This window comes from Dasypus novemcinctus, chromosome 15 (genome assembly GCF_030445035.2).
Source record: "Dasypus novemcinctus isolate mDasNov1 chromosome 15, mDasNov1.1.hap2, whole genome shotgun sequence".
In the NCBI taxonomy this organism is placed as follows: Eukaryota; Metazoa; Chordata; class Mammalia; order Cingulata; family Dasypodidae; genus Dasypus; species Dasypus novemcinctus.
Genome location: NC_080687.1, coordinates 4,074,241 through 4,099,285, shown reverse-complemented (window position 1 = coordinate 4,099,285; position 25,045 = coordinate 4,074,241). Strand labels below are relative to the sequence as shown.

At 50.9% G+C, this 25,045-nt stretch overlaps 1 protein-coding gene across 4 annotated transcripts in view; it reads right to left on the bottom strand.

The window, feature by feature from the left end:
* Nucleotides 1-25,045, bottom strand: part of DCLK1 (doublecortin like kinase 1) — a 305,725-nt gene that overhangs the window by 36,382 nt on the left and 244,298 nt on the right. For all 4 annotated transcript variants that reach the window (XM_058276956.1, XM_058276955.1, XM_058276957.2 and 1 more), the window contains exons 7-11: nucleotides 23,480-23,564; nucleotides 21,051-21,159; nucleotides 13,815-13,872; nucleotides 13,195-13,314; nucleotides 9,533-9,679 (exon numbers count right to left, since the gene is read on the bottom strand). In XM_058276956.1, coding sequence (XP_058132939.1) covers nucleotides 9,533-9,679; nucleotides 13,195-13,314; nucleotides 13,815-13,872; nucleotides 21,051-21,159; nucleotides 23,480-23,564 — 519 coding nt within the window. The remainder of the gene's footprint in view (nucleotides 1-9,532; nucleotides 9,680-13,194; nucleotides 13,315-13,814; nucleotides 13,873-21,050; nucleotides 21,160-23,479; nucleotides 23,565-25,045) is intronic.

The window sequence follows — 25,045 nt, the reverse complement described above, 5'->3', positions numbered from 1 at the left end:
GGTCAACCAATGACAAGCAAGTACCTTTCAAGAGAAAAAATCCAAAGTAGAAACACCGAGCAGATCACCTGGCTGCTAGCCCAGTCAGGGCAGAACCCCTGCTTCTTTCATCCTACCCAGCGACCAGCGGCCCCTCCACGATGCTGCCTCCAAACACATGGCGGTGCGGGTGAGGCTGGACTGACTCGTTTATCCAGCTCCACTCACACGGGGCTGTGTGGCTTTTCTCTAAACACTAGATATACACTGGACTTTACTCAACAGTTTGTCAACAGAGCCAACTGTCAGGCACATTTAGTTCTGAATACGACCACGCATTTCTCTTAGATGTAGCAGGGGTCTTTGAGCACCTACATTTTAGGAATTCTAGCATATACCCGTAAGACGAGGCCAATTACACATAATATGGCTGAACAATATAGTTGGGAGCGTCAACAGGAAAGGAAAAAAGCACTATAAAAATGATCTAAAATAAAGATAATGGGACTACCTAAAAGAAATGCTACTTCCAAAATAAAGAAAAACCACTCCAAGTAAAATACATACAACTTATCACTGGAATATTCTTTTCATCTGTCTTTAATCATTTCTATAACTCCCCCTCCACATTTTTTTTTTCTTTTTTGGCTTTAAAAATCGTATAGAATTTTCATGAATTAGCTTAAGGTGATGCTCTGGGGTGATAGTAAGCACTTAAGAGACAAAAGCCTATCACAAGGAATTGAAACACTCTAGACACAAGTATACTAGGAAGGCATCAACAAAATGTTCTTGCAGGTGAACACACATCAGGCCTCTGGTTTGGAATTCAGTTGAACTTCGTCACTGTCAGGCGGGGCAGGAAACAAGTTTATTCTGTGCTTTCCTCTGTCAGCACGTTGGGAGAACGATCCAGAGCATTGCTCCAGTGGCTCTGCTCTGCCAATGGGGCTGGCTCCTTTCCCAAGTGTCATGACGAGCCCGTTGCAAAGCTAGCTGGCTTCACCCTCGTCCCTCAATGAGCCAATTACAGAAGGGCTGGGTGAGGCCACTTAAAAAGGTAATTAAACCTTTGTTAAAATCACAGATTGCTAAATACATCTGTTTCAACCACACACACACACACACACACACACACACACACACCCATCGTCACAAAACCAAATGGCAGCTATCAATTCACTTTGAACTAAGTCTTTAATTAAAAATTAGAAAGCTGAAAAGCGTCAAGCAAGTTCACATTTAAAGCACCGAGTCCTTAGTTTGTGTCACCCTCGAATGAAGGCTAACGTCCCTCGGCAGTGTTTCCCCCCAGCCGGGCGGTCCTTCAGGAGGGACATTGGCCACTGCAAGGGAAGGCACTGACAGCTTGATCCAGCAAGTGGGTTTCTGGGGTAAGATGTGCTTTTGGTCATACTGTATTCCAAAGCCTCTATAAATCACGACCCACCCGTGAAGCGGGAGGACGTTAATTGTCCGTCAAGGAGTAGCACAACATGAGATATAATTTAATCTTCATCACAGGCCTTTAAAGCCTCTAGAAGTCCCCCCCATTTTAAACACTGAGGGGCTATTAAAGAGACGGGGATTAGTGCAAATTACCCAGTATGTAGTGCTTTCACTGTTTTAACTAAGCAATAAAACTGTGTAATTGTACAACACTAATTGAAGGCAGCTACACATAATCGTGAGCTGCCATATGTAGCCTATTACCATAAAGACAGCAGTATTTTGCAAGCTACTCTGGTGATCACTGCAGATGGCTACAGTCGAGAAGTTGTTCTCCAGGGTTTATTATATGGCTATAAAGACATCCCATGATTTGACAGGCTAAATGTGTTAAATGGCAACAATTATGAAAAAGGTTCCAATTAAAAGCTGAAGGCATGTCGGACCAGGCAGAGCTAGGGCCAGAGGTCAGGAATGTGGCTTTGGTATTTTACACAGGATTTTTCTTTCCTTTTCCTTTTCTTCTTTTAAAAGCTGGGTTTTGTTTCTTTTTCATTTATTTGGGGTTTAGAAACAGTAACTTCTGGAACAATAGACGTTTGGTCATATGCCTGATTTCCTTAGGATGGGAAACCAAGACCATTTGGAAAAGATATTTGAAATAACAGAAGATTTAACACATAGCCATAAACTGCAGCCAGTGGCCATAACATAATATGAACATTCACAGATAACCTGAACCCAGGGAAATGGTTTCTGTGCTCCCTGTGGAAGAGACTAGAAGCTGCTGATGTAACAGACGGGTTGTGAATTCAGGGAACCCAGGTGAAAGGTTGGTTATGAATCATGGGGGAGCGCGGCACCAGAGGGCTGCAGCAGGTCCAGAAACCTCCTCAGCAGACAGAGGTGGACAACAGGCAAAGGCTGACGAAGCCCAGAGAAAAGGGACCTTGACCCTGGAACAAATACGGTGTCCCTTAAAAGACGTGGCTTTTCTCCAGCCTTGAGGCCCTTTCTAAGGAAACATGGGTTGAACAGAAATCTTTAATCTTTAAGAAGTGAAGTTCAGTAGCATTGCAGCAAGGAATTATTTTGTAAAATGCAACCAACAGACCACACACTTTTGAGTTAAAACTCCAGGAAAAAAATGTTTTTAAAAAATCCCCGTTGGGAAGCGGACTTGGCCCAGTGGTTAGGGCATCTGTCTACCACATGGGAGGTCCACGGTTCAAACCCTGGGCCTCCTTGACCCATGTGGAGCTGGCCCATGCGCAGTGCTGATGCGCGCAGGGAGTGCCGTGCCACGCAGGGGTGTTCCCGCATAGGGGAGCCCCACATGCAAGGAGTGCGCCCCATAAGGAGAGCCGCCCAGCGCGAAAGAAAGTGCAGCCTGCCTAGGAATGGTGCTGCAACACAGAGAGAGGACACAGCAAGATGATGCAACAAAAAGAGACACAGAGTCCCGTGCCGCTGACAACAACAGAAGCGGACAAAGACGACGCAGCAAATAGACACAGAGGACAGACAACCGGGGCGGGGGGGAAGGCGAGAGAAATAAATAAAATCTTAAAAAAAAATCCCCATTTTATGCCTATATATAAACCTTCATGATAGCAAAGTTAAAATAAACAATGAAAAATAATAAGAGTTTTACAGGGATAGAAAGGGGTGAGTGAGAAGAGGGTTAACAATATTAGATGAAAAGATAAAATAGCTTTTTAACCTACTACACTGGGATATCTAGGAAGCCGTTGGAGTGAATGGAAATTTTGGGAAGTCTGACTCCCACATTCCCCCTAAAATAGTGAAACTGTCAAAAAAGGACTTCTATGCAGCTGCAGTAGACAGGACGTGGCCAGTCCAGAACCTGTTAGGAATTGTACATCCTAGGATCATTCTGAAGCTGCAGGAACTCAATGTCATTGCAATTAAAAAAAAAAAAAGTGCAATTATGTCATTATAGAAAAATTCGAGAAGACAGGTAATTTTAAGGAAAAGAAATTAAACTCACCCATCATCTTCATGCCCAGAAATAACCATTGTTAACATTTCGGGGTATGGATTCCCAGAACTTTCCTTCTCTTTTTTCTGCCACTGGGCAATACATCCTGAATGTCTTCCCTAGTGAATAAACCTCTATGCACAGCAACATCTCAGTGCCTGCTGAATATCCCACAGACGCAGCGTCGTAAGAGGACAGCTACCTCTGCCCCTCCTCACTCACACGGGACGCGCTGGGAGCACGCTGAGGGCTTCACACGCAGTGCGCATTTCATCTCCACACCAACCCTAGCGTGAAGTGCCCTCGGGATAGCGTCAGTGATGGTAGGTGACCTGCCCAACGTCACTGCCCACAAGTGTCAGAGCCCGAGCCTGAACTCACGGCTGCCTGGCTCAGAGATGGCGGCTGTCGCCATGACACTGTGCAATGCATCGGTGCTCTGGGGTATCTTACTCGCTTCTAAGGAATGCCGAGAGCATCTTCATATAGGTGTACTTATCTGATCCCCCTTAGATTACATTTCTAGAAGTGGAGTTATTTGTTGTTATGGGGGGAATTATGTCCCCCTAAAAAGATGAGTCTAACCCAGCCCTGGGCATGCAACTTCATTTATAAATTGGGTTTTGAAGCTGTGACAAGGCTGGGCTGACCCAAGATGACCAGTGTCTATGTGAGAAGAGGACATTTGGAAAAAAGGGACAGACAGACACCTGGAGATGGCCACGGGAAGGGGGAGACACCCCGAGGATGGCCAGCCACCCCCAGCAGCAGAAGGAGCCCCAACAGGTTCAGCCAGAACAGGGCCCCGCGCCACCTGGACAGTGGACCTCCAGCTTCTGAGCCAATGACTCTGGTGCTTTCTATGCAGACTGGGGAAACTGAGGCTTGGTCTCAGCTGCACACACTACTCTATGCTTCAGTTATCCGGCACCAAGTCATCTTTCAGAATGGTCCTGCTCAGTCCCTCTCCCACTAACATGAGCTCAGAGCTGTCCTCCTCGCCTCCCAGCACCGCAGTGGTTCTCTCCGTTGAGGCCAGCCTAATAGGGTACGCCATTTCAAGATGCAATGCGCCATGTGACCAAAGGCGAGTCAGACAGAAGCAGGCACCATGGCCACCGCTACCCCCCCTTCCTGTCCAGAGCTACCTGGTTGTCTCAGGTGCATGGAGAAGGGCCCTCAGGGAAAGGCCATAAAACGCCTGGTACGGTAACTGCTATGCAACGAGTCGGGGAAATGGTGCTTCTCGTAGGTTCCCTCAATTTTAATCTATGGGCAGAGAGCAGAATTTTTTTCTAAACACCCATAAGAGATGCTTAGCTGGTTTCTGCTCAGACACTTGGCATAACCTCAAACTACCATCCCCGTCAGCTCTGAGAGGCCCACGTTACTCGCCCGTGGATGGCTTCCCTTGAGCTTTTTTTTCCCTTTTTTTGAGGTTCAAGGGCCAGGGATTGAACCTGGGACCTCATATGCGGGAAGCCAGCGCTTGACCACTGAACCACGCTGGCTCCCCTGAGGTGGTTTTTTTGTTTGTTCGCTTGTTGTTTTTGTTTTTAGGAGGCACTTGGCGACTGAACCTGGGACCTCCCGTGTGGGAAGCAGGTGCTCAACCGCTTGAGCCACATCTTCTCCCCTTCCCTTTTGTTGAGCGAGTGCTCTCCAACGCAGCCAGCAAGGCTCTCTGTCCTCCGTTTGGCAGCTGTCCGACGAGCTGACGCAAGCCGCTGGCTCCATGCCCTCCGCCCCTTCCCTGGGACAAGACGTGGGCAGGGCACCCCTTGGACTAACAGGCACGATCGAGGCAGGGGGTGCTCTTGACAGCGACACTGTCGGTTAAAGAAGTCTCAGGTCACGTTGGTGTTCTGGCAATCACGCCACCGGACGCGCTGACCCTCGGGCCGACAGGAACCTTTGGACCTGCTGTTAGACGGTTTTCTACCGTTTTTCTGTTCTGCACATTAAAACGACGAGGCCCGAAGCACCTTCTCCCCAGGGCTCCTCGTCTTTGTCCTGTTGATCTCAGGGCTTTCAGAGCCCGAGCTGTTTTCACTTTCCACTTCCGCCCATCTCAGGTCACCAACGATGCTGGGGGCAGGGCCGGCACAGGCCCAGATGGGCTCTCTGGCTCCCTTCCTTCAGGTGCTTGCCTTGTTCATGGACGACGGCGCAACCCACCCTGCCGTGGCACTCCCCAGCTCCCCACCGACCCAGCTGCCCTGCCGCACGGGACAGCGGGCCCAGAGTCTTGGGACCAAGGCAGAAGGAAATCCACCCCGGGAAACTGAGACTGGTTTGAGCTGGATGCGAAGGGTCCTTGGGGTGACCAGGAAGCGCCTACTGCTATGGGCCTGTTGTGTGCCATGAGCCGAGCACTCCACGTGGACGTGCAGCCAGGAGCCGGCCGACGTCCACCCCAGGGCAGCCCTCTAGAAGCTGCTATCTAGGACAGCACTGGCAAGTTTGGCGGCAAGTTTCCTTATTTGTCAAGGAAACCACTTTGTGTTTACTTTTGGAATCCAAAAAAAGCTAGGGGTGGAAGTTATGTCTTTGCTAATGAAGACTTGAATCTGCCTAAGGAGGCTGAGGAGTGTACACATTTTTAAAAGACCCACCTGGCTCCCACAAACCCCAGCAAGGGAACACGCTTGCCATCTAGTGGTGACGCACGCAAACTGAAGGCACCTGCCCTCAGGCTTTTTCAGTTTGTTTTTGTTTTGCATTTTTTAAAAAACATGTATTATCATGGCATGTAAAGGTGTGTATATATATATACACCTAGATACCTACATACATATCTACATACATACACATAAAACACATACTCATACACATGTGCACGTATTATATACATACAATATACACACATGCATACATATATCATACACACATATACATCATACCCATCGTACACACATACATACACATACCTACATATATACACACATACATACATATACATACCTACATATATATACACATATTGATACATACACCTACACACACACACGGCCTCAGCACGAGGGTGGCAGGAGCAGTGCTGTACTTTTTTCTCCTCACCCAGTGAGGTTTGTCCAGTGGTATCCCCCTCTTTTCTGTAAAAAGTGCCACCTGCTCTCCTGTTGCACCCTCTGTCCACCTGCTCACTTTCCACTTCATTACTAAACACCACACCTGACAATGTGTTTAAAAATCACAAAGTCATTGTCCTAATTAACTGGGGGAAAATCCTTGCTAATCACACAATAATGAAATTTTGAAAGGCATTTATATTGGTTGATGCCCAGTTTTTGTCAGAATGTGGCCAGAAACATGACTGTCAATCAAATTATATTATCTTTTTAAAATATTCCAACCTGACCAAGTGTTATTCCTGGTCCAGCCCCTGGAATCACATAAGCCACACATATGGTGAAAATGGAGCCTTAATATCATGCTTCAACATTTTTATATTATTCTACAAGAATTAAAAATAAAAGATGCTAAAAATTCTGTAGATACAATTATACTACCTAAAATGAAACCTACAGCCGAACTAGACATTTACCAACAACGCTTTGCTAGTTCAATATCAAACATTCAATTAGCAAAAATCTTGCTGTCGGGCAAACACTTTAGAAGGTGTTTTCGAGGTTTCCAAATAAAACAGTAAAGTAAAGTGTGAAGTGATGCCTTTTAATATATTCAGTATGTTTCTCTGTAGTAAGCTAACGGATTCAAAATCTTCACCTTAACTTTATCAAAGCATTTTTCAAAAAGAGTCTACGGCTCTACATTTTGCCATGAGATGGCAAATCCACGCTTGAGAAAGAGTAAGATTTTAAAAGCAATGTCAGAAGGAGATGAAAGATGATTTTTACTATATATGATTTTACTGTTAAGCAGTATTGTTTTTAGGGATGATAATTTATTATTTATTGCAAGTAAAGGGAGAATAAAAAGAAGGAAGTGAGCTAACAGCTGTATGTCATCCTTTATCTTATAAAATCCCCGTTACAGATGACGGATTTGAGGCCCACGGGAGTCAAGCAAGCTGCTGAAGGTCACGAGACTAGCTGGTGGACAGCGAAGCCCCTGGCTTTGAACTTTGTCAGTCTGACGATAAATCCTTAGTGCCTGGCTGTGTGTCCACAACAGTCTGCTGTTACTTCCACATGAGGTCCGACAGCATGTGGAATTAACAGATCTCACCTGCAATTAGTGATTTATTCTTGTCTTCTGGTTCACCCTATGATAGATTTATCCCTGCAAAATTCACCAAGCCCTGACATCTTGTTCCCCTCTAACATAAAGAAATATAATGGAAAAGATGAATTTCTTTATGTTTTCACATAGGCAGTTGATAACTATGTTGTGAATGACGGCAATGAAATAGAGTCCATGTTCTGAAATTAGAAAAGAAGGGAAAAAGGAAGGAAAGGACTTTTTTTCCTTTTAGGGTTATTTGAAGTAAACTCTATTCAAAAGAGCAGATGACTTACGCAGTTTCCTGCAAATTGCAATTTCAGTAAAAGTGCACTAGTATGTAATCATCTATGGCATTTACAGAAATAGGTAGCGGAGGGCAGCGAACGACGGGTACACAGAACCATCGCCGAGGGGGAGGGAAGGGCGTGGGCATTTGGGAGCTTTCTGGCAAGGCAGCCCCCGTCGGGCGGTCTGATGTAATTTGGGACACAGGAGTAAGGGGCACAGAGGGAAACAGCTCGGCTGAGAGAGGCAGGGCTGGTGAGGGTGTGGAGAGCGGGGCTGAGGGCAGAGCGCAGCGTGGATGCCACTGCCTGCGTCAGCTGGCAGCTACCAGCTGAGGGCGGCTATCAGCCGAGGGCCATGGTTGCGGGGGCTAGGGCGTGTTTCTGGAAGCCTCTTGCCCCCTTGAATGTCAGCTCTGCGAAGGCCTATGTCCCTCTGGTCTCAGGCACAATACGGGTGCCCAGCAAGCACCCAGACCCTCACCCTGATCTGTAGCATTTTGTGGTCTAGTGGTTGAGAGCTTGGAGAGGTCGGAATTGAGCTGGGACCTTGGCTGGCCCATGTATTTCTCCATGGGCGGGCCACTGAACTTCTAGGCCCCTTGTTTCCTGACCCGTGAAACAGGCAACGTTCCCCACGTGGCACTGTGAGGTAGGGGTGAAAGCCGAGCATGTGGCAGGCCCTTGGTGGCACTGGCCGGCCATTGCTGGCTGCGGCACTTGGGCTTCGCATTTTTTAAACTGGCCAGCTCAGTGGGCGTGTGGACTTCTGGGCCCTTCCCCAGGTCTGGTTGTGGGGCTGGGGCAAGACCCAGAAATGTGTACTTCTAACAGGCACCCGGGAGTGCCACTGGCGCAGGGAGCCTGAGGACCACACCAGGAGAAATCCTGCTTTGGAAAGAGCCCTCCATCCCCAAGTTCCTGAAGACGGGAGACACAAACCAGCTGGGGGTGGAGGCCCTCATGCCAGGGGATAATGGCAGGGAGAACACGACAGCTTTGGGGAGATGTCAGGAGAGTTTCATGGGAATTCCAGGCTGGATGACGGCACAATTATGTCACCCACGTGTGCCAGGGACAGCACCGGGCCCCACTCAGCCTCCCTGAGCCACTACACACTGCCCCAGTAACTGACGAGCTGGGAGAGGGGACTCTTTGCTTGCAAAGAGCTCTCGGTTTCCCCTGAGATGATGGAAAGCAAACTGAGCAGCTCTAAAAAGAATCTCCCAGTGTTACAAATCAGTCTTCATTTTCATGCTAAGGGGATGGTGTATTTAAAACCCATAATGATTTCTTTCTTTTAGATTTTAGACTGTATTATTGAGATGTAAGGTCTAAAATGGCTTCCTTTTCCCCCAAGTATAACCTTCCTAACGTGAAGCTGTCATGGATAAGCCTCTATGTGTAACTGCTCCTCCAGGTCCGTGGCCCGCTCTGCAGTGAATTCCAGCTCAAGACTTCCAGAGCTCTATTTCCCACCCCAGCCTGGATTTGCTCCTATGTCAGGACCTGTAGCCCAGCTGGAGACAAGCCTCTAAGATAAGGGGCAAAATAAAAGAAAGAAAGGAAAATGGAAAATGAAAGTAGTATCACATCCCTCCGCGAGCGCGCAGGGCGGGATTCCTCTTACCAGCAGGTTCTCGGGCTTGATGTCGCGGTGCACGATGTTGAGGCTGTGCAGGTACTTGATGGCGCTGGCCAGGTTGTAGAGCATCCCGCTGGCATCTCGCTCTGTGTATTTGTTCGTGGAGGTAATGGCATCGAATAGGTCTCCTCCCTGGGGTGAGAAGAGCAGGCGAGGAGCAGGTGAGTACCTGCTCCACGAGGCGAGGAGGGGAGCGCCCCTCCAAGGCCACAGACCTGCCGGGGTTTTCCCCCCCTTCCCCAGGACGTCCCCCAACCCGAGCTTGATGGTAGGGGCAGGCAGAGAGTGGCCGTCACCGCAGTCTGCGGCCGAGGGGTGAGCTGGGTGCCCACAGCCCGGGGCCTGCCTGTGGCCTCCCCGTGGCAGGTACCGCCAGCCTCATACCCGCAACCAGCCAGGTTCAAATCCAAAACCCAGACTCCTCAATGCCCCAAAATAGGAACTGGAGGCGCTGCCCCTGCACACGATGCTGCGAGGTGACATCACAGAGAGACACGTGCGGAGGGGCTGCCTCCCTCTGGGTTGAGCTCTGGGGGGGCATGTAGGGTTTCCTTTTCCAGTAAAAGGGGCTTCTTTCCAAGGAGCAGAGACAAGTAAAGAAACTGTGCTTCCAAAGACAGGAAGAAGGGGGGAGGGCGGGGAGAGGTTCGGGAGGCAGCAGGCTGGGCGAAGGGGAGGGGCTCAGGGCCCACCAAGCTCCAGCTCAAGCCCTCTCAGCGCAGCCCGTTTACTCGCCATGTCTGGGGGGCTGCACTGGACGCGCCCCAGAGGCGCCGCGGGCGGCTGTGGTACCCGCTGACCTCGGGCTGCCAGGGCCTCCGTTCTCCTTCCACTGACAGAAGCGATCGTGGCCCGCCTGTGCCGACGCCTCGCCCGGCTGGATACCCCAAGGCCCTGGGCCTCCTCGCTGGCAGGCGCCCCACGGTCCCCGACGCAGCAGTGCCCGCGAGGCTCGGCTTCCTTTGGGGCGAACACACCCGTGACGCCCTGCTTCCCCGGGCAAGGCTGGAGGGGCCTGGCGGTGCTGGAGCAGGTGGTGTGCACCGTGGCCACCAGGCAGCAGGAGCCCGCGGCCCTGCCCTGGCTGCGTGTGCGCGGCTAGGCGCGTGTGCTTCTGCGTGTCTTTGTGCACATGGCTGTGTATGCACGCGACTGGGTGTGTGACTGTGTGCACGTGGCTGTGTGCACAGGGCTGTGTGCGTGTGACTGCATGTGCGTGTGACTGCATGTGCACGTGGCTGTGTGACCATGTGTGCATGCGGCTGTGACTGCGTGTGCACCAGTGGCAGTTCATGCTGACCCTCCACCGCCCCCGTCACCCAGGGCTCTCTGACCCCCAGCAGCCCTCCTGCCCCCCTGCCCTGCCTCATGCTGCTTGGGGAAGGGTCTGGCCCGCCGCCCCGCACCGGGCCTCCCCCTGCGCCCCGAGCCCGTTTCCTCCAGAGCCCTCCGCACGCTGCACACTTGCCGCCTGTGCACCGTGAGGGGTATTTCCTTTTGCTCCTTAAGAAGCCACACTTGGGGGCGGGAGAAGGCCCCGCCCCTGGCCTCGCCGGCCCCGCCCCGCGGTGCTCTCTGCTCCAGGGGGGCATCTCCCCCGCTGCCCCGACCTCCTGGCTGCAGACCCTCCTGTGCCAGCTTCGGCTCCCCTGGCCCCTCTGTCCTGTGCGACCCCGCGCCTCGGGCGTCCCCCTCCCCGCCCCCCCCCACCCCGGGGCCCTGCTGGCTCCCACTGTGCTCTGGCCGACGGGCGCCTCCCCTCCTGCGAGGGGCAGCGCAGCGCCTTCCCCTTCCCCTCGTGGCTGCTCCATGGACCGGCCCTGGCGCTTTCCTGGGGGAGGCTCCGGGTGCTCCGCGCCAGGGAGGGGCTCGCTTTACCCGCTGGGAAGGGCCGGGGGCACGTGGGCAGACCCAGGGGCAGAGCCCCGTCGGGCTGGGAACCTCCGCTCCTCAGAGAAGGTGCCATGGCCACTGAGGGGTCTCCGAGCTGACCAGGCACAGCCCTGACCACCCCCCAGCACCTCCCGCAAAACCTAACGACTCGGGGCCCATTTCTCCTTCATTTCCCACCTTCACACTGACTTGAGTCTCTGCTCTCCAAACCTCAGCCCTAGCAGGCAGCTAAGCAGTCTTCACCAGCAGCTGAGACACAAGGTGTCTGTCTAAAAACCATGTTGTGTGTCCTGTCGTGGCCCACGGGGTGGGCTGGGGAGTGTGGACTACGATGTGGACCACTGTCCATGTGCTGCAGCGGTGCTCCAGAATGTATTCACCAGGTGCAGAGGATGTCCCGCAATAAGGGAAGAGGTTGCTGATGTGGGACGGGTGGGGTGGGTGGGTGGGGGTATATGAGGACCTCATATTTTTTCAATGTAACATTTAAAAGAAAATAAAGAATTAAAAAAAATAAAACAAAACAAAAACACATCCTTGTGAAAATACTATCCTCAGGCTAGCAAAAGTACAATTTACAATGTTGACTAAATGAGAATTTGGTAATAAAAGTGCCAAGATAAAAATCATCTGAATAAATGAAATGGCATTTCTTTGTCGGAATAACAGTTTAACATTTTTACCTCCCTCAGCTTCAAACAGATAATACCCTTGTGCTACTACAAACAACCTACGGTCCCTCTGGAAGAAACAGACACCAACTTGAAGTACAGAAAACAGGCTTCATCTGTAAATGTAAGTGAACAATAAGTAAAGGAAAATACAGGCAGAGTTCAAGGAAGGCAGCTCCGAAAAAGGAGAGCCTTTTTATACAGTAGTGGATTAGCTTATTAAATTAAATCTCACTGTGGTAAATTAGCCCCCCACACCCAGTCTACAGTGCTGGGTCCTTCCCCCTTGAGTGGTTCCAAGTACAGCTCTGGGGGCCCCAACTTCTCCCACCTGTGCACACAGCTGATGTAAACGATGGTGCAACGAATTTATGAGGCTTTACTAGTAAAGAAGAAACTACTTCAATTAGATGAAAATAATAGAAAAGCCTTGAGCAAAATACAACTGCACAAAAATTGAACCTTCCATTTTTCTAAACTTCTAACCATGAACAATTTCAAACAGAGAAGGAGAAATGAGGTCCTTTCACCTAGTTCCAACAATTATTAACATTTGGCCATCCTGTGCTTTTATACCCTAGAAATGTAATTTCACGTGATGGGGTGAGATTATAACATTCTCTGAAAGGCTGGAGCTCATTCGCGTTATTGTTAGGCTGGCGCTGTTTTCCTGTGACCCAGTGGCTAAAAGTCTGAAGCTCATTTGTACAAGAACGGGCGACACCTTTGAGTGCAGGTCATGGGAACCTGAGCACTTCGCTTTAACAACAACACCCACTAAATTGAGTGGCACCTCCCACTGCCTTGGCCATGGCCTGGGGAAACGACTTCCCAGGGCTCCTCCCCTCCCTCTTACCCCACAATAGCACCCGTAGCTGAGGGAACTGAGGCACAGAAAGGCAGGGTGCTCTCAGGCAGGCTGGGACTTGAGCACTGGCAGTGTTCTGTGTGCATCCTCTTGGCCACCGTGCCAAGGCATAAAAACGAGAGAGGGAATATTGGTGGGAGGAAAACAGAGCTCAGTTATACAGGAGAGCATAGTGCCTTGTATGTGAGGTTGATTTCCTTTCCCAAATGACATACCTTCACTAATTCCATGACAAGATACAGTTCCGTTGGCACATCCATCTCCTCAATCAGAAGAACAATATTGGGATGCTTCACTCTTCTTAAAATAGACACCTCGTTCTGGATCATGTGCTCCTGCCGAAGGAAAAAGGACCTTCATCAACACATGTATCAAAGCAGATGAGGAACTAACCTGAATGAGTAAAACTATGCAATTTGAAGATCAAGGGACATGTATGTGGGCAAAATATAATGAATATCTTTTAGATTGTGATATTCAGATAGCCTAGAATTTCCAAAAGCTGTTGAAGGTCCTTGGATTACACTTGCAAATTTCAGAATCCATCACAATGACCATAATTTCATACAGAAGGATGGAATGAAATTTAGATCACAAAAGCAAGGTAAGATGGAAATAAAGATAAGGATCAGGTATAAAGGCAACCATTCCAACTAACTTTCATTCCAGGAGTACTTACAAAGTTATACTGTAATTATAAGTATATAACATATTCCACCAAAATGCAACTGTTAGGATGAACTTATATTTATGTCGAGTTTATCTGGGAGCTTATCTTTGAGTTTCTTTCTATCCCCCAAAGACTACATTTTGATAAGCATAAATTTATACATACTTTGCCTCGACATTTGCTTTTCTTGATAATTTTCAGGGCATACTCCCTAGCAGTCGACCTGCAAAGAGAGAGGTTTTTGTTTTTTAAAATAAAACTTCATTTCATATCTACCGAATCATTTTGTTAGGGATTGATTTCTTACCCAAGAATCTTGCATCATGATGTAAAAACATTTTTAAAAAGGACTTTTTTCCTTTTAAAAAAGAAACATGTAAACATTTATGGGTTGACCCAGTGTAATGACAAGAAATATGTTGCTATAGAAAATCGTGAGCTGTTTCTGTAGACAGTCTTACTGGCTGGGGCATAGAGCTGATGCATGTCTCTGCCCTCTCCTCCCAGAGGCTCCCTGCAGCCTCGAGCTGTGAGGTGTGGGCGATGGTTTTCTGAGTGGCTCCTACGGCCATGCGGAAAACCCTTAAGATGCGACCCGCACCCTTCAGCCCTCAGCTCAGCGTCCAGCCTGCGAGTCCTGCTGGAGCACACGGGGGTTATGTGCTCACGGTGCACAGGAAGGTGTAGAGAGAACCAGTCTCGTCTTCACGTGGCCCCTGGGTCTGTGATGCTGTCTTGCTTCACAGAAAGAGAGGAGGAAGGACTCAGAGACTCGCTAAAGCCACACACAGGTCCTGTCAAGACCCTTGTTGTTGGGGGCCCTACTTCCCACGCTGTTTGGCAAACATGGCCCCCCCTCCTCTGTGACAGAAGTGGGAGGACAGTTGGTGATACTGCTGCCCAGCTCATGTCCATGCACCGAAGATACTGCGATGCCAAGCACAGGGCGAGCCTCTTGTCAGAGGCCACCATCCATACCTAAATCACAACAAACCATGACTTCCCAAGCATTATTTCCATTGCCATTTCATTTCTGGTGCTAAACCAAGAGGGGCTGCCAAATGAATAGGATGAGGAGGTTCCTTAAGGACCAAAATCTAAAATAGGGTGTAAAATCTTTAATACAGAGAATTAAAGGGCAGACTTCCAAGCTATATGATTGGAGAAAAAGTACTTTGCCTATAGATAGGAACAAATTAAGGGGTCACACAGTAAAAATGCATTTCAAGAGCATTTTGGAAATCACTTATGTTGTTTAGTTTTAAAAATGCTTCTTCTGCTCACTTCGAGGCCCCTAATTGGTGCAAGCTTGTGAAAAAACACTCAAATGTTGACTGAATTATAACGATGATGTGTAGTGAGTAAAACCAGAAAAACAGAATCACTTTGAAGGCTGTTTTCTCTGCTAGGGCTTGGCTGTTCCCATGACTGTCTGTGGAGCCAGACTGAGAGCCTGAAATTGCCTTAGCCTGGTGAGGAGGTGGACTGAGGCCAAGGAAAGCCCTCATGGCCATGCCCTGTGGTTCTGCAGGCCGACAGCTGGGCAGAGCTCCCGTGATGGAGGGGGGGTGAGCTGCCCCCACAAAAGCACTGGACCCTCAGCAAAGCGGTGGGGTGGGGACCAAAGCACTTCAGTAGAAGGTAAAACAAAATAGGTCACCCCTCGCCATCTGCAGACCCCGGCTTTGTGAATTTGCCTACTCGCTAGGGTTTATTTGCAACCCCAAATCAACATTGGAGGCACTTCCACAGTCATCTGGCCACACACACAGAGGTGAAAAACTGGGGTCACTCGAAGCTCTTATTCCCAGCTGAGTCAAAAAGGCCTCTCTGGGGAAGTGGCTGTGGCTCAATCGGCTGGGCTCCTGTCTACCATATGGGAGGCCCTGGGTTCGTGTCCTGGGGTCTCCTTGTGAAGGCAGGCTCACCCGCATGCTGCGGAGAGCCAACTCAGCAAGGTGAAGCAACAAAAAAAGGGAGACAAGCAGAAACACAGAAGAGCGCACAGTGAATGGAAGAGAGCAGACAGCAAGCAAGCTGCAGTGGGGGAGGGGAAATAAAAGAAATACGGACACAGAGGAACACACAGCAAATGGACAGAGAGAGCAGACAATACACAAAAAGCCACAAAAGGAGGGATAAAAAAAAAGAAAAATTAAAATTATTTAAAAAAGGCCTCTCTGCCTCTTGTTTTGGTTCTCAGACTGTAAACAAGTGTCCTTTTCACAGTGTGTCACTTCCTGCATTTTTGATGGTGATTTTGCAGTTGAACGTGGCCTCTGAGTGTCCAGTGTGCCTGAGCACAAGACTGAGATGCGCCTCCTGGAGAAAACAGGCAATTGGATCAGCGTCGTGCAGGCAAGAGCTGCAGTGCTACTGGCTATGAGCTAAATGTTAACGAATCAACAATTTATCTTAAATAAGTTGTCTCTAAACAGAAACACATGTAAATCAAGGTTATGCATTGACTGGCTGATGAAAACGGTTGCGGGCTGAGGCTTGCTGGGGCACTGGTTCAGGAGTCACTGATTCAGCATTCATGGCAACTGTGTAGAACTTTACTGTGAATAACAAGACTCAACTGTATGGAGCATTAGAAATTGAAAACGTGCTGGCAAACAGATAAATGAGAGCATCAATTACTCATATGCAAAGGAATTCCTCACTACAGAAGGAACACGGGGTCTTCTAAAGGAACTTGGGAGTTTGTTTACAAACTTGAAAATACTAACTAGGACAACTAGACCCGATGTGTTTCTGAATATTGCTTTTCATGAAACACTAAAAAATTTAGTGATTTCATATCTGTAGTCAAACATTTCATTTTATGACAGGGTAATCTAGCCTGGACCCCCGGGCAGGGCCAGAGAGTGGGGAGGGGGCTTTGGGAGGCCCTCTAAAACACAAGCAGACGCTTCTCCTCACCGCCTCCCAAGGAGGTGGGTGGAAGGTGCCTTAGCTTTGTGAGCCCCACGCCTGCCACCTGAGTGCCACGTGTCTACATGGAATCAGTGAAGTACTCTAAAGGACGGGCTGGGAAGCCTGAATCCTGCCGGGCCGCAGCCAGCCCAAGAGCAGGACCCCCAGGGAGGGGGTGAGTTTGTTGGCCCCCAGACGACCACGCAGCCAACGGCAAAGAGGGAAGGAAAGCAACCTGTCTGGGCCGGTGCCCGGGCTTGGCAGGAAACAGACCTTGTGGTCCCGAACAGAACTGTACATAATCAAGTAAATGCTCAATTATGGGGATCCACATTTTATACCAGAGAATGAGTCACACACAGGGGTACCAAAATGAACACTGCAAGTTTCCTTTCTTGAATCCTCAAGTCACACGACAAAATCCTCACTTACTAGAAGGACGTGTTTACAGGGAAGTTGTGGGATCTGGAAAACGAGTCTAAAAACTGGTGTTACGACTTATGTTTACCATAAGAATAAAAATTTAACTGCTTGCTTCAGGCTGGTAAATGAAACCAGTTGGCAAGAAGTGAAACCTCAAATAATGTCTCTGCCTCCTCACAGAGCCTGCGCCTGGGCAACTGGTCAGCAGGCAGTAACAAGCATGGTCCCCTGGGGACAACGGAGGTGGCCAGGACACGGTCCTTGTCCTCATTAAGGACAATACCAGACAACTGGATTCTTGGTGAATACAGGCCATTTGCTTGTTTGTTCCTCAAACTATAACCTTGCCATTTTCTAGAACATTCCATGCCACAACCGAAGCAGCAGCAGAACAGACACACTTTCTTCTTCCTCGTCTATGGAAAACCGATTTGTAAGGTCACCTTCGTATTAGGTTTGGCCAAACGTTAGAGCTGGAACGACTAGAGAGCGCCTGCAGGGGGCTATTTTACAAGCTTTCACTCCATCTAGATTATCACGTTTGCCATAAACAATGTGGACAAAGCCTTGCTCCACGCAGGCCTTCTACCCACCCTCCTTGGCCCCGGAAGTGTAGCGGGATGCCTGCCCAGAGAGGAATGGGCTGGCAAACATGGACACTCTAATGTGTTCCCTTTTTTTAAGTTTGCTATGTTTTGAAGGCTTTTAAAAGTATGTGTGGAGAAGGAAAAACACCTTGCCAAGCGATTCTCCATCACAGCGTTCACTCATTTCACCAGCCTCATTTGGCTCCAGGTGTGGCAGCCACCTGCTTCAATCCGCGGCAGCTGGCTGCTGAGAAAGCACCCTGCGCGCAGCTGCTGGCTGCTGAGAAAGCACCCTGCGCGGGCCTTCAGGGCCAGGTAGCTGAGAGCTTCTACCCAGATAAACACCCTTTATAAAAGCCAGCAGGCTTCCGATGCTCTGCAGCAGCGCCCCTTCAGCTCAAGGAGAGGGGCTGCGTCTGGCTCTTCTGCGCAGCCCCAGGCGTGCCCAGCTGGGCCTGAAGCCAGCGTAGTTAGTGTAGTGACCGCAGGTCGCGCCCACCCAGGGAAGGGAGGAGGAGAGTTAGTGAGGAGCAGCCTCTGATCACGAGGTGACCTCAGAAAAGCTCCAGCTCAGCCTCCTCGTAAGGGGGTACCCTGACAGCCCAGCATCGAGGCCTCCGAGGGGGTCTGCCAGACAGGCAGGGAGCTTCATTCTCAGTTTACTGAGGGCTGTGGCTCCCAGGTGCTGGAGCATCCTCAGAAGCAGAGGAGGCGCTCCAGCCACACCCCAACATCCTCCAAGCCCCGGTTTGGGAGAAAATGCCTTCAAACTATAGGCACCTGGTTCTTGAGGTGCAGAGAGGATCTGGAAGACTTTTTAGGTGACTGCAACCCATTCTGGTGGCAGGGCAGACCCCCTTGTGTGGTTTTGAGTCTATCTCCATTCGTTGCTAGAGCCAGGGGTATTTTTGTGCAATTCCTCAGGTATATAGGTGAGGTGGGAGAGGGGAAGCAGCAGGAATTCGAATCCAGTTCTGATTTCTACACCCCAAAAAAATCAAGCACTGATGTGGGGAGGGCGGCCAAGAGCCCGGGATGGCAGCAGGCGGTGCCACTGTCTCTGTCCTTGTGCGGTAATTCTCAGCCCACACGGCACCAGGACGGCCAGGGGGACCCTCACTCACGCCCTCTACCGAGCTCCGGCCTCCCCTCGGGGCTCTCCGCCCACGGAGGTTGCTCTGGGGCTGCAAAATGTTCCACAGGAGAGCTTCCACGTTGAAGTGGTGGCTCCAGCTCACGTCCCAGGTCACCAACTGCCTTGAGATGTCCTCGGGGCTCCCGAGGACACTGGAAACTGTTACTGGGGACAAGCAGGACAGTAAATGCATCCAGTGGCCTCCACCAAATACCCTGCTGGCCCAGGACCATGGGAAAAAGGCCCATGCTGTACTGCACAATTCTGCCCACGGCCATGGGAAACACCCGTGACAGCATGTCATTAACAGAGAAGAAACACTGGCTTGTTCCTACACAGTCATCCTCCAAAATACGGCACCCACCAGCCACGAATGCCATTTAGAACATTCCTTGTTTGCCTTTATTGTCCTGGACCATGGGAAAATATTGAGAGAATGTTCCATGATACGCTGGAGAGAGGGCACCTGCCACATGTCCTCACTCTCCAGTGGGGCCCCAGCACTAGAGCAATCTGGTGTGTGGCCTCTGAAGGTTCATACGCTGAGACCCAGGCTGCAAACTCTTGTAAAATGGGGAAAATCCAGATTAGAAAGAAAGAGGTTACATCTGGATGGATCCACAAGAGATTTCTGTTGTGAGCAGCCCACTGTACTCTTGGAATAGGTGCCATCCTGCTCTGTGTCCCAGCCAGGAAAAACGGCACGGGGCCCTGAGGGACATGTCAGACTTAACAGGTGGTGGTGCTGGCCCATGAGTGGACACCTGCAGCGGAGGGCAGAGCCGTCTGCTAAATGCAGAATGTGCTGCTCCAGGGGAAGTAAAGTGAAAAGGAGCGGGGTTTCCTGTCAGTAGGAGCATACAGGAAACACGAAATCATAAACACACACACGCGTGCACCTCGGGGCACCCCTTAGCAGTGCCTTCCCATTTAATTGCTATCTTGTTTATACAGGGACAAGTGCAGGCTGCACGGCGTTGAGCAGGGCGAAGAGTCACCTCAAAAGCTCTGGGATGTTCAGAGCTAGTCTGGAGTCGATGGCAGAGTGGGGTCCACTAAGCCGTGCTCTTCTGGAAAACTCCATAGAGAGGAAGGGAAGGGCAGTGGTTTTGGAGTTAGAGCTGGACTCGCAGCTATGCTTGCTACTTACTGGCTGAATGATTCTGGGCATTTAACTTTGGACTTTCTATACAATGGAGAAAACAATACTGGCATTATGGGATTGTTGTGAGAATTACATGAAATATCCTGTGTTAAGAGCCATGAACCTGGTGTACGCTCAGTAGGCAGAGCTGCTGCTGTTTCTAGAGGGGTGGGAGCCAGGAAATTATGGGGAGAGGGCCATGCTCAGCAGTAACATGGTGGGTGGACTGGCTCTGTGAGGGCCAGAAAGGGGGGAGCAGAGAAGGAGGCTCAGCAGAATCCGCCAAAGTGCTTCAAACGACATATTACTCTGCCTCGTGCTCAAAAAGTGGCTGCCAGAGAGGGCCCTTGCCCCTGTTCCTTGCAGGGTGCCCGGCTTGGCTGGTCTGCTGGGGTGGAGCAGAGCTTGAGGCCTGTGGCACGAGGGTGGCTGGAGGCTCAGCTACCCGGGGCAGGGCAGCAGGGCCCCGGGGAGCCCCTGAAATCCCAGCACATCTCAGGGCCTCTAAGGCAAGTTCCCCGGGACCCTCCAGTGCGTGCCCCCCCAGCTTGGAGGCAAAGCTGCTGGCTGACCAGGCCCCCAAGTCGAGCCACCCAGCTCTGCTGCGGCGTCACTTGTCACGTCTCTATCTAGTCACCAGCGCAGGATCAAAACTCAGGGACAAGCCCTCACTCTCAGCCCTTGCCTCTGGCCCGCGGAGGCCCTGGCTCCTTCCCCGGGACGTGTCGTGAGGGACCAGAGTGGCTGGCGCTGGGATCACACGTGCACTTTAAAGCTTTTCAAGGCTGGCGTTGCCCTGACGTTCACAATGGCATGTGTTAAAGAGATATAAACTCTCCACAAAGCACACTCTGAATTCCACAAAAACATGTCTCAATAAAGGGCAGGAAAATGCTTTGATATGTCTTTTTAACAAAATAAAAAGTCTGACCTGAAAGCTCTGGCAGTGTTTTGCTGAGTACATTAAAAAAGCATATCAAAGCCCTTAATTTATAGATTGTCCCCAGAAATCACTACATTTTTCAAATCTGTTGTTAGATGGCTTTTCTTTAAAAAAAATTTTTTTTTGACATCCGGGGTTGAAACAGTAACCTATTCCATATGGGCCAGGGACTGCAAATAAAGATGCAACCTCGGAACACAGAACGCCAAATGTTTCCTTTAAAGTTCAATGCAAATGACATCCATCTCACCTTTCTACACATTCCTTGACAACAGCAAAATTTCCATCGCCTATTGTCCTGCCGACTTTATACCGCTCTGTTATCGTGGCTGGAATCTGGAAGCCTTCCTCCGACACTTCTGAAAGAATCATTAGTAGGTTTTTATTGGTAGAAAAGAGAACACAGATGTTGCAGAAAGGTGACATTTCAAAGTACCATCTAATAGCCTGGAACGGAGTCAGAACCGATATTTCATGTTCTGTACAGTGGGGCCAGGCTCCCGCGGGCGCCGCGCACACCGGCGGCGGGGAAGGGGGAGCCGGGGCGCCCCGGGGCAGAGCAGCTGGCGCGCTCGCTGCGGTGGGGCCCCCCTTCCAGCTCCTGGGGGGCATCAGCAGCGTGCCCCGGCCACCCGCCGGGCGCGAGGGCAGGGTGCGGCCCGGGCGGCCTGACACCGCCTGAAAACCGCCTGCTGCTGGGACTCTTGCTTTCCCACTTCCTGAAATGGGTATCTCCGTAAAATCCCTCCCGACTGGCCCCCTCCCGGGGTCCGTGGGCAGATTTTAGACAAATGTGCTTGCCAGCAACCTGGGGAGCAGATGTTGAGGTGAAATTGCAATATCTGTTGTGTCTGTGAACAGAACAATTTTGTAGTTTCAATTATGCTGGTGCCACTAACACAACACATTTTCCCCTGAAAATGCATTTGGAAATATTTTACCAATGCCTAATAAGGCTTTAAGCATCGAAGGCCATAAAACTAAATAAGCCACGCTGAGGCCATATAAACATGCTGGATAACCTTTAACATCTCAGGGTGTAAAAAGCCTTTTATAGAGGGGCCCTGAAATCTACATGCTTTACAGCTGTAAATCCTGGCCCCCCTCAGGCAGCCTGAAAACAGTGAATTCCCCAATGCGTTTCTCCGCAGACCTTCCATCATAAACTAGGACTGAAAATCTACCCTCAAGGGAAAGTCGAGGCCTTGTCGGGGACTCCAGGGGCGGCTGTGACCGCACCTCGGTGTTAGCACCCAGGTTCTGCTTCCAGCTGATGCCCGGCCTCGGCAAGTCTGGGTTCTAGAGGGATGGATTCCTGAAAAGCACGGTGCGAATCTAGAACCCGTGCGGTTGCTACTGCTACCTTGGCGTTGGGGCGGCCTCTTCGCCCCCGACAGGTGACGTTCTCCTCTGAACCGGTGGGAGACCAGCTCAGAGGTCCCTCAGCCGCTCCCGCAGCCGCTCCCCCGGCCTTCCCGCCCTCAGAGATGCCACGGTTCCACATCAGTGGGATGGACTCAGCCCAAGGGTATATTTACTCTCCTACTGGAGATGTTTCACACCCTCAAAACCCCTCCCAGACGACAGTCTTGAGGCTCACTACCGGCGGCTGTCAGCTGGGGCAAGCGGGACCCTGTGGGTGGGCGGGGGAAGGGCCCTTCCATCTTCCCTTCTGCGGGACCACCGGGCACCCGTGGCAGGGCCTGTGGCTTGGCAATTTTTTCCTGGCTATTGATCAAATCTATCTTTTAGGTTTAGCCAAAGGCTCAGCCAGGTACCATCTTTGTTCCATGAGGTGAATCCAACATGTTGCAACAAAAGAGACTTCCAGTGGCTGACTTTTCATACTTCTTCCGGAAATACAAAAAAAGTCTCATATTGCCTGGGAGCCAGGAAATAACTCTTATGTAAACCACACATCTCACTTAACATGATAAAAGCACTTGCCCACAGAGGGTACTTTTTGGTTGAAAAATTAAATATCTTTTAAAACAAATAAGAGGGGCTGATTCTTGAACAGAGGCTTGATAGGATGATTTTAAGCTTTTCTCTATCTTTTCCCATCACTGATTAGAGCCTCATAACCATCCACAAGGAGGATACGGGCATAGAACGCACCGCATTTTATGGAAGAGAAAGAACGAAGATGCAGGGAGGGGAAGGGGCTTGTCTACAACAACCCCGTGAATGTGTGAAAAAAGGTGGCTCTGGAATCCAGGGCATTTGACCAAATCATGGAGAAATTCTAGAGTGAATTAGCCCAGGGCAGGAAGACTGTTTTTGCAACAGCTGTCATGAATTCTTCCTGTGGAGCCGTATTTCCCTATACAGAAGTTAGGACATATCTGCAGTGCTATGCCAGCCAAGGGATTAAATTATCTTTAATACATTAAGAGTAAAAAGAGTTTAGGGAAATGGAGGCAGCAACTGCACTCCCTTATTTCCAACGCGGGGCACAGCTGGCCTTCTCCCTCAGAGCAAGATGCCGCCCCCGCCTGTTCCGAGAGGGGCTTCAGCTCGGGGGGACCACCTGCAGCCCTGGCCCCAGCAGGGACTGCCCGTGCTCGTCCGGCCTGCTCTGTCGAGAAGCCGCGGCTCCCCGGCGTCCTCTGGCCACCCCACCTCGGGCCCTGCACGAGCAGAGCCTTCTCCTTGGACACCAGGGCCCACGGTCATCACCTTCTCCGGGGCCATCATTCTCGTCCATCGAGCTGCAGACTTTGGTGGACGCCAGGGAGGTGGAGGAGCCGCCATGCTGGGAGCTCTGGATGGGGACAGAAAGAGAACGAAGCTGTGGTTAGAAGGTCTGAGCGTCCAGCGGCCTGGCTGCGCCTGTGGGGAGCGGGCCTGGTCCCCGGGAAGGGGGCCTCGACTCGAGCCGCCTGTCCTCCAGCCGTCAGCACTGGACGCCGCTGTGTCCACCAGGCCGGCCAGTCCTCCGCCACTGGACGTTCCCTGCCCTTCTAGGCCCCGTTCTCGGCAGACTTCCGCCACATCCCCTCACCCCTCCACGGCCCACTGCAAGAGCACCGGAATGAGGCCTCCTTCTCAGCTCCTCCACTAGTCTTCCTTTTCTTATAATAGGAACATTTTTTTCTTCAGTTTGTAGGGAATGCCTGAAAGAAAAAGTCAGCCTTACCGCACTCTGAGGGTTTGCTAATTCCACGTTTTGAGGTAAAGACAGAAGCGCCGGGCAGGTTACAGGCTGTTGACAGAGCAGCGCGGCTAAGCTACGCAGGAACGAGAGGCAGCCCAGCGAGCCCCTGGGGTTTTTAGTCTGCTGTGGCCCAAGCCTTGTGAGAGCAAACCCGCTGAAGACCACCTGGGAGCGCCCCGAGGGCGAGACAGCGCCAAACGCCCCTCAGCGAGCGCCGGGACTTTGACAGTGAATGTTTCCATCTTGGAATCCATTCTTGGAGGAAACCCTTTGCACACGGCAGGGGAATTTCTAAACAGCGAGCGCAGCTTGACGGCACAGACCTTCCTCGGCTGGCCTGACGCAGCGGAGGTGGTGGGGGCGGCTCACGGGGCCGGCGTCCGTGGAGCACAAGGGAAAGCCCGTCTGGAGTGGGATTTGAGACGCCACGGCGACCCACTCTTCCTCAGCTGACGCGCCTCCCTTCGAGCTCCTCCCACTCCAGCCTCAGCTGCGCTCAGGAGAGAAGAAAGGCTCCCGTGGTTTCCTTGATGTCCCACTGTACCTGACCTGGGGGATTCAAAGATTGACGTTTTCATCAAAAGATTGATCCAGGAGTGGGTGTGGCTCAGTGGTTGAGTGCCTGCTTCCCATGTACGAGGTCCTGGGTTCAATCTCCGGCACCTCCTAAAAAAACAACAGAACTAACCTGGCAGAGGAAACCCTGGCCAACCCACTGTTCAGACATTCTCCCGAGCTGTGGGTTAGGATCAGCACGCTCCACCAGATGTGCCCATCAAAGCCGACGCGACTGGGGTGAAGTTCAATTCATAGCAGAGGGACAGCCGCTTTCTTGCAGCACGTTCTAGCGGTTCTGTGTTATTCAGGCACGCTCCTGAACGTCACACACTACGCGCGATGCCCAGTGGTTTTACCTCCCACCCGCCTCGGTGAGCCTGGTGGCTGGAGCACCTCTCGTCCAGCTGCTGCTGTGACCGGTGGCCCACCTTTGGAACACGGCAGGTGAGCAAGGGATTCGGGCACTGCCTGGGACGCAGCGTTTCTGTCCATGTGACACTAAGGCCGTCCTGCCTGACTCTGCTGGCGCT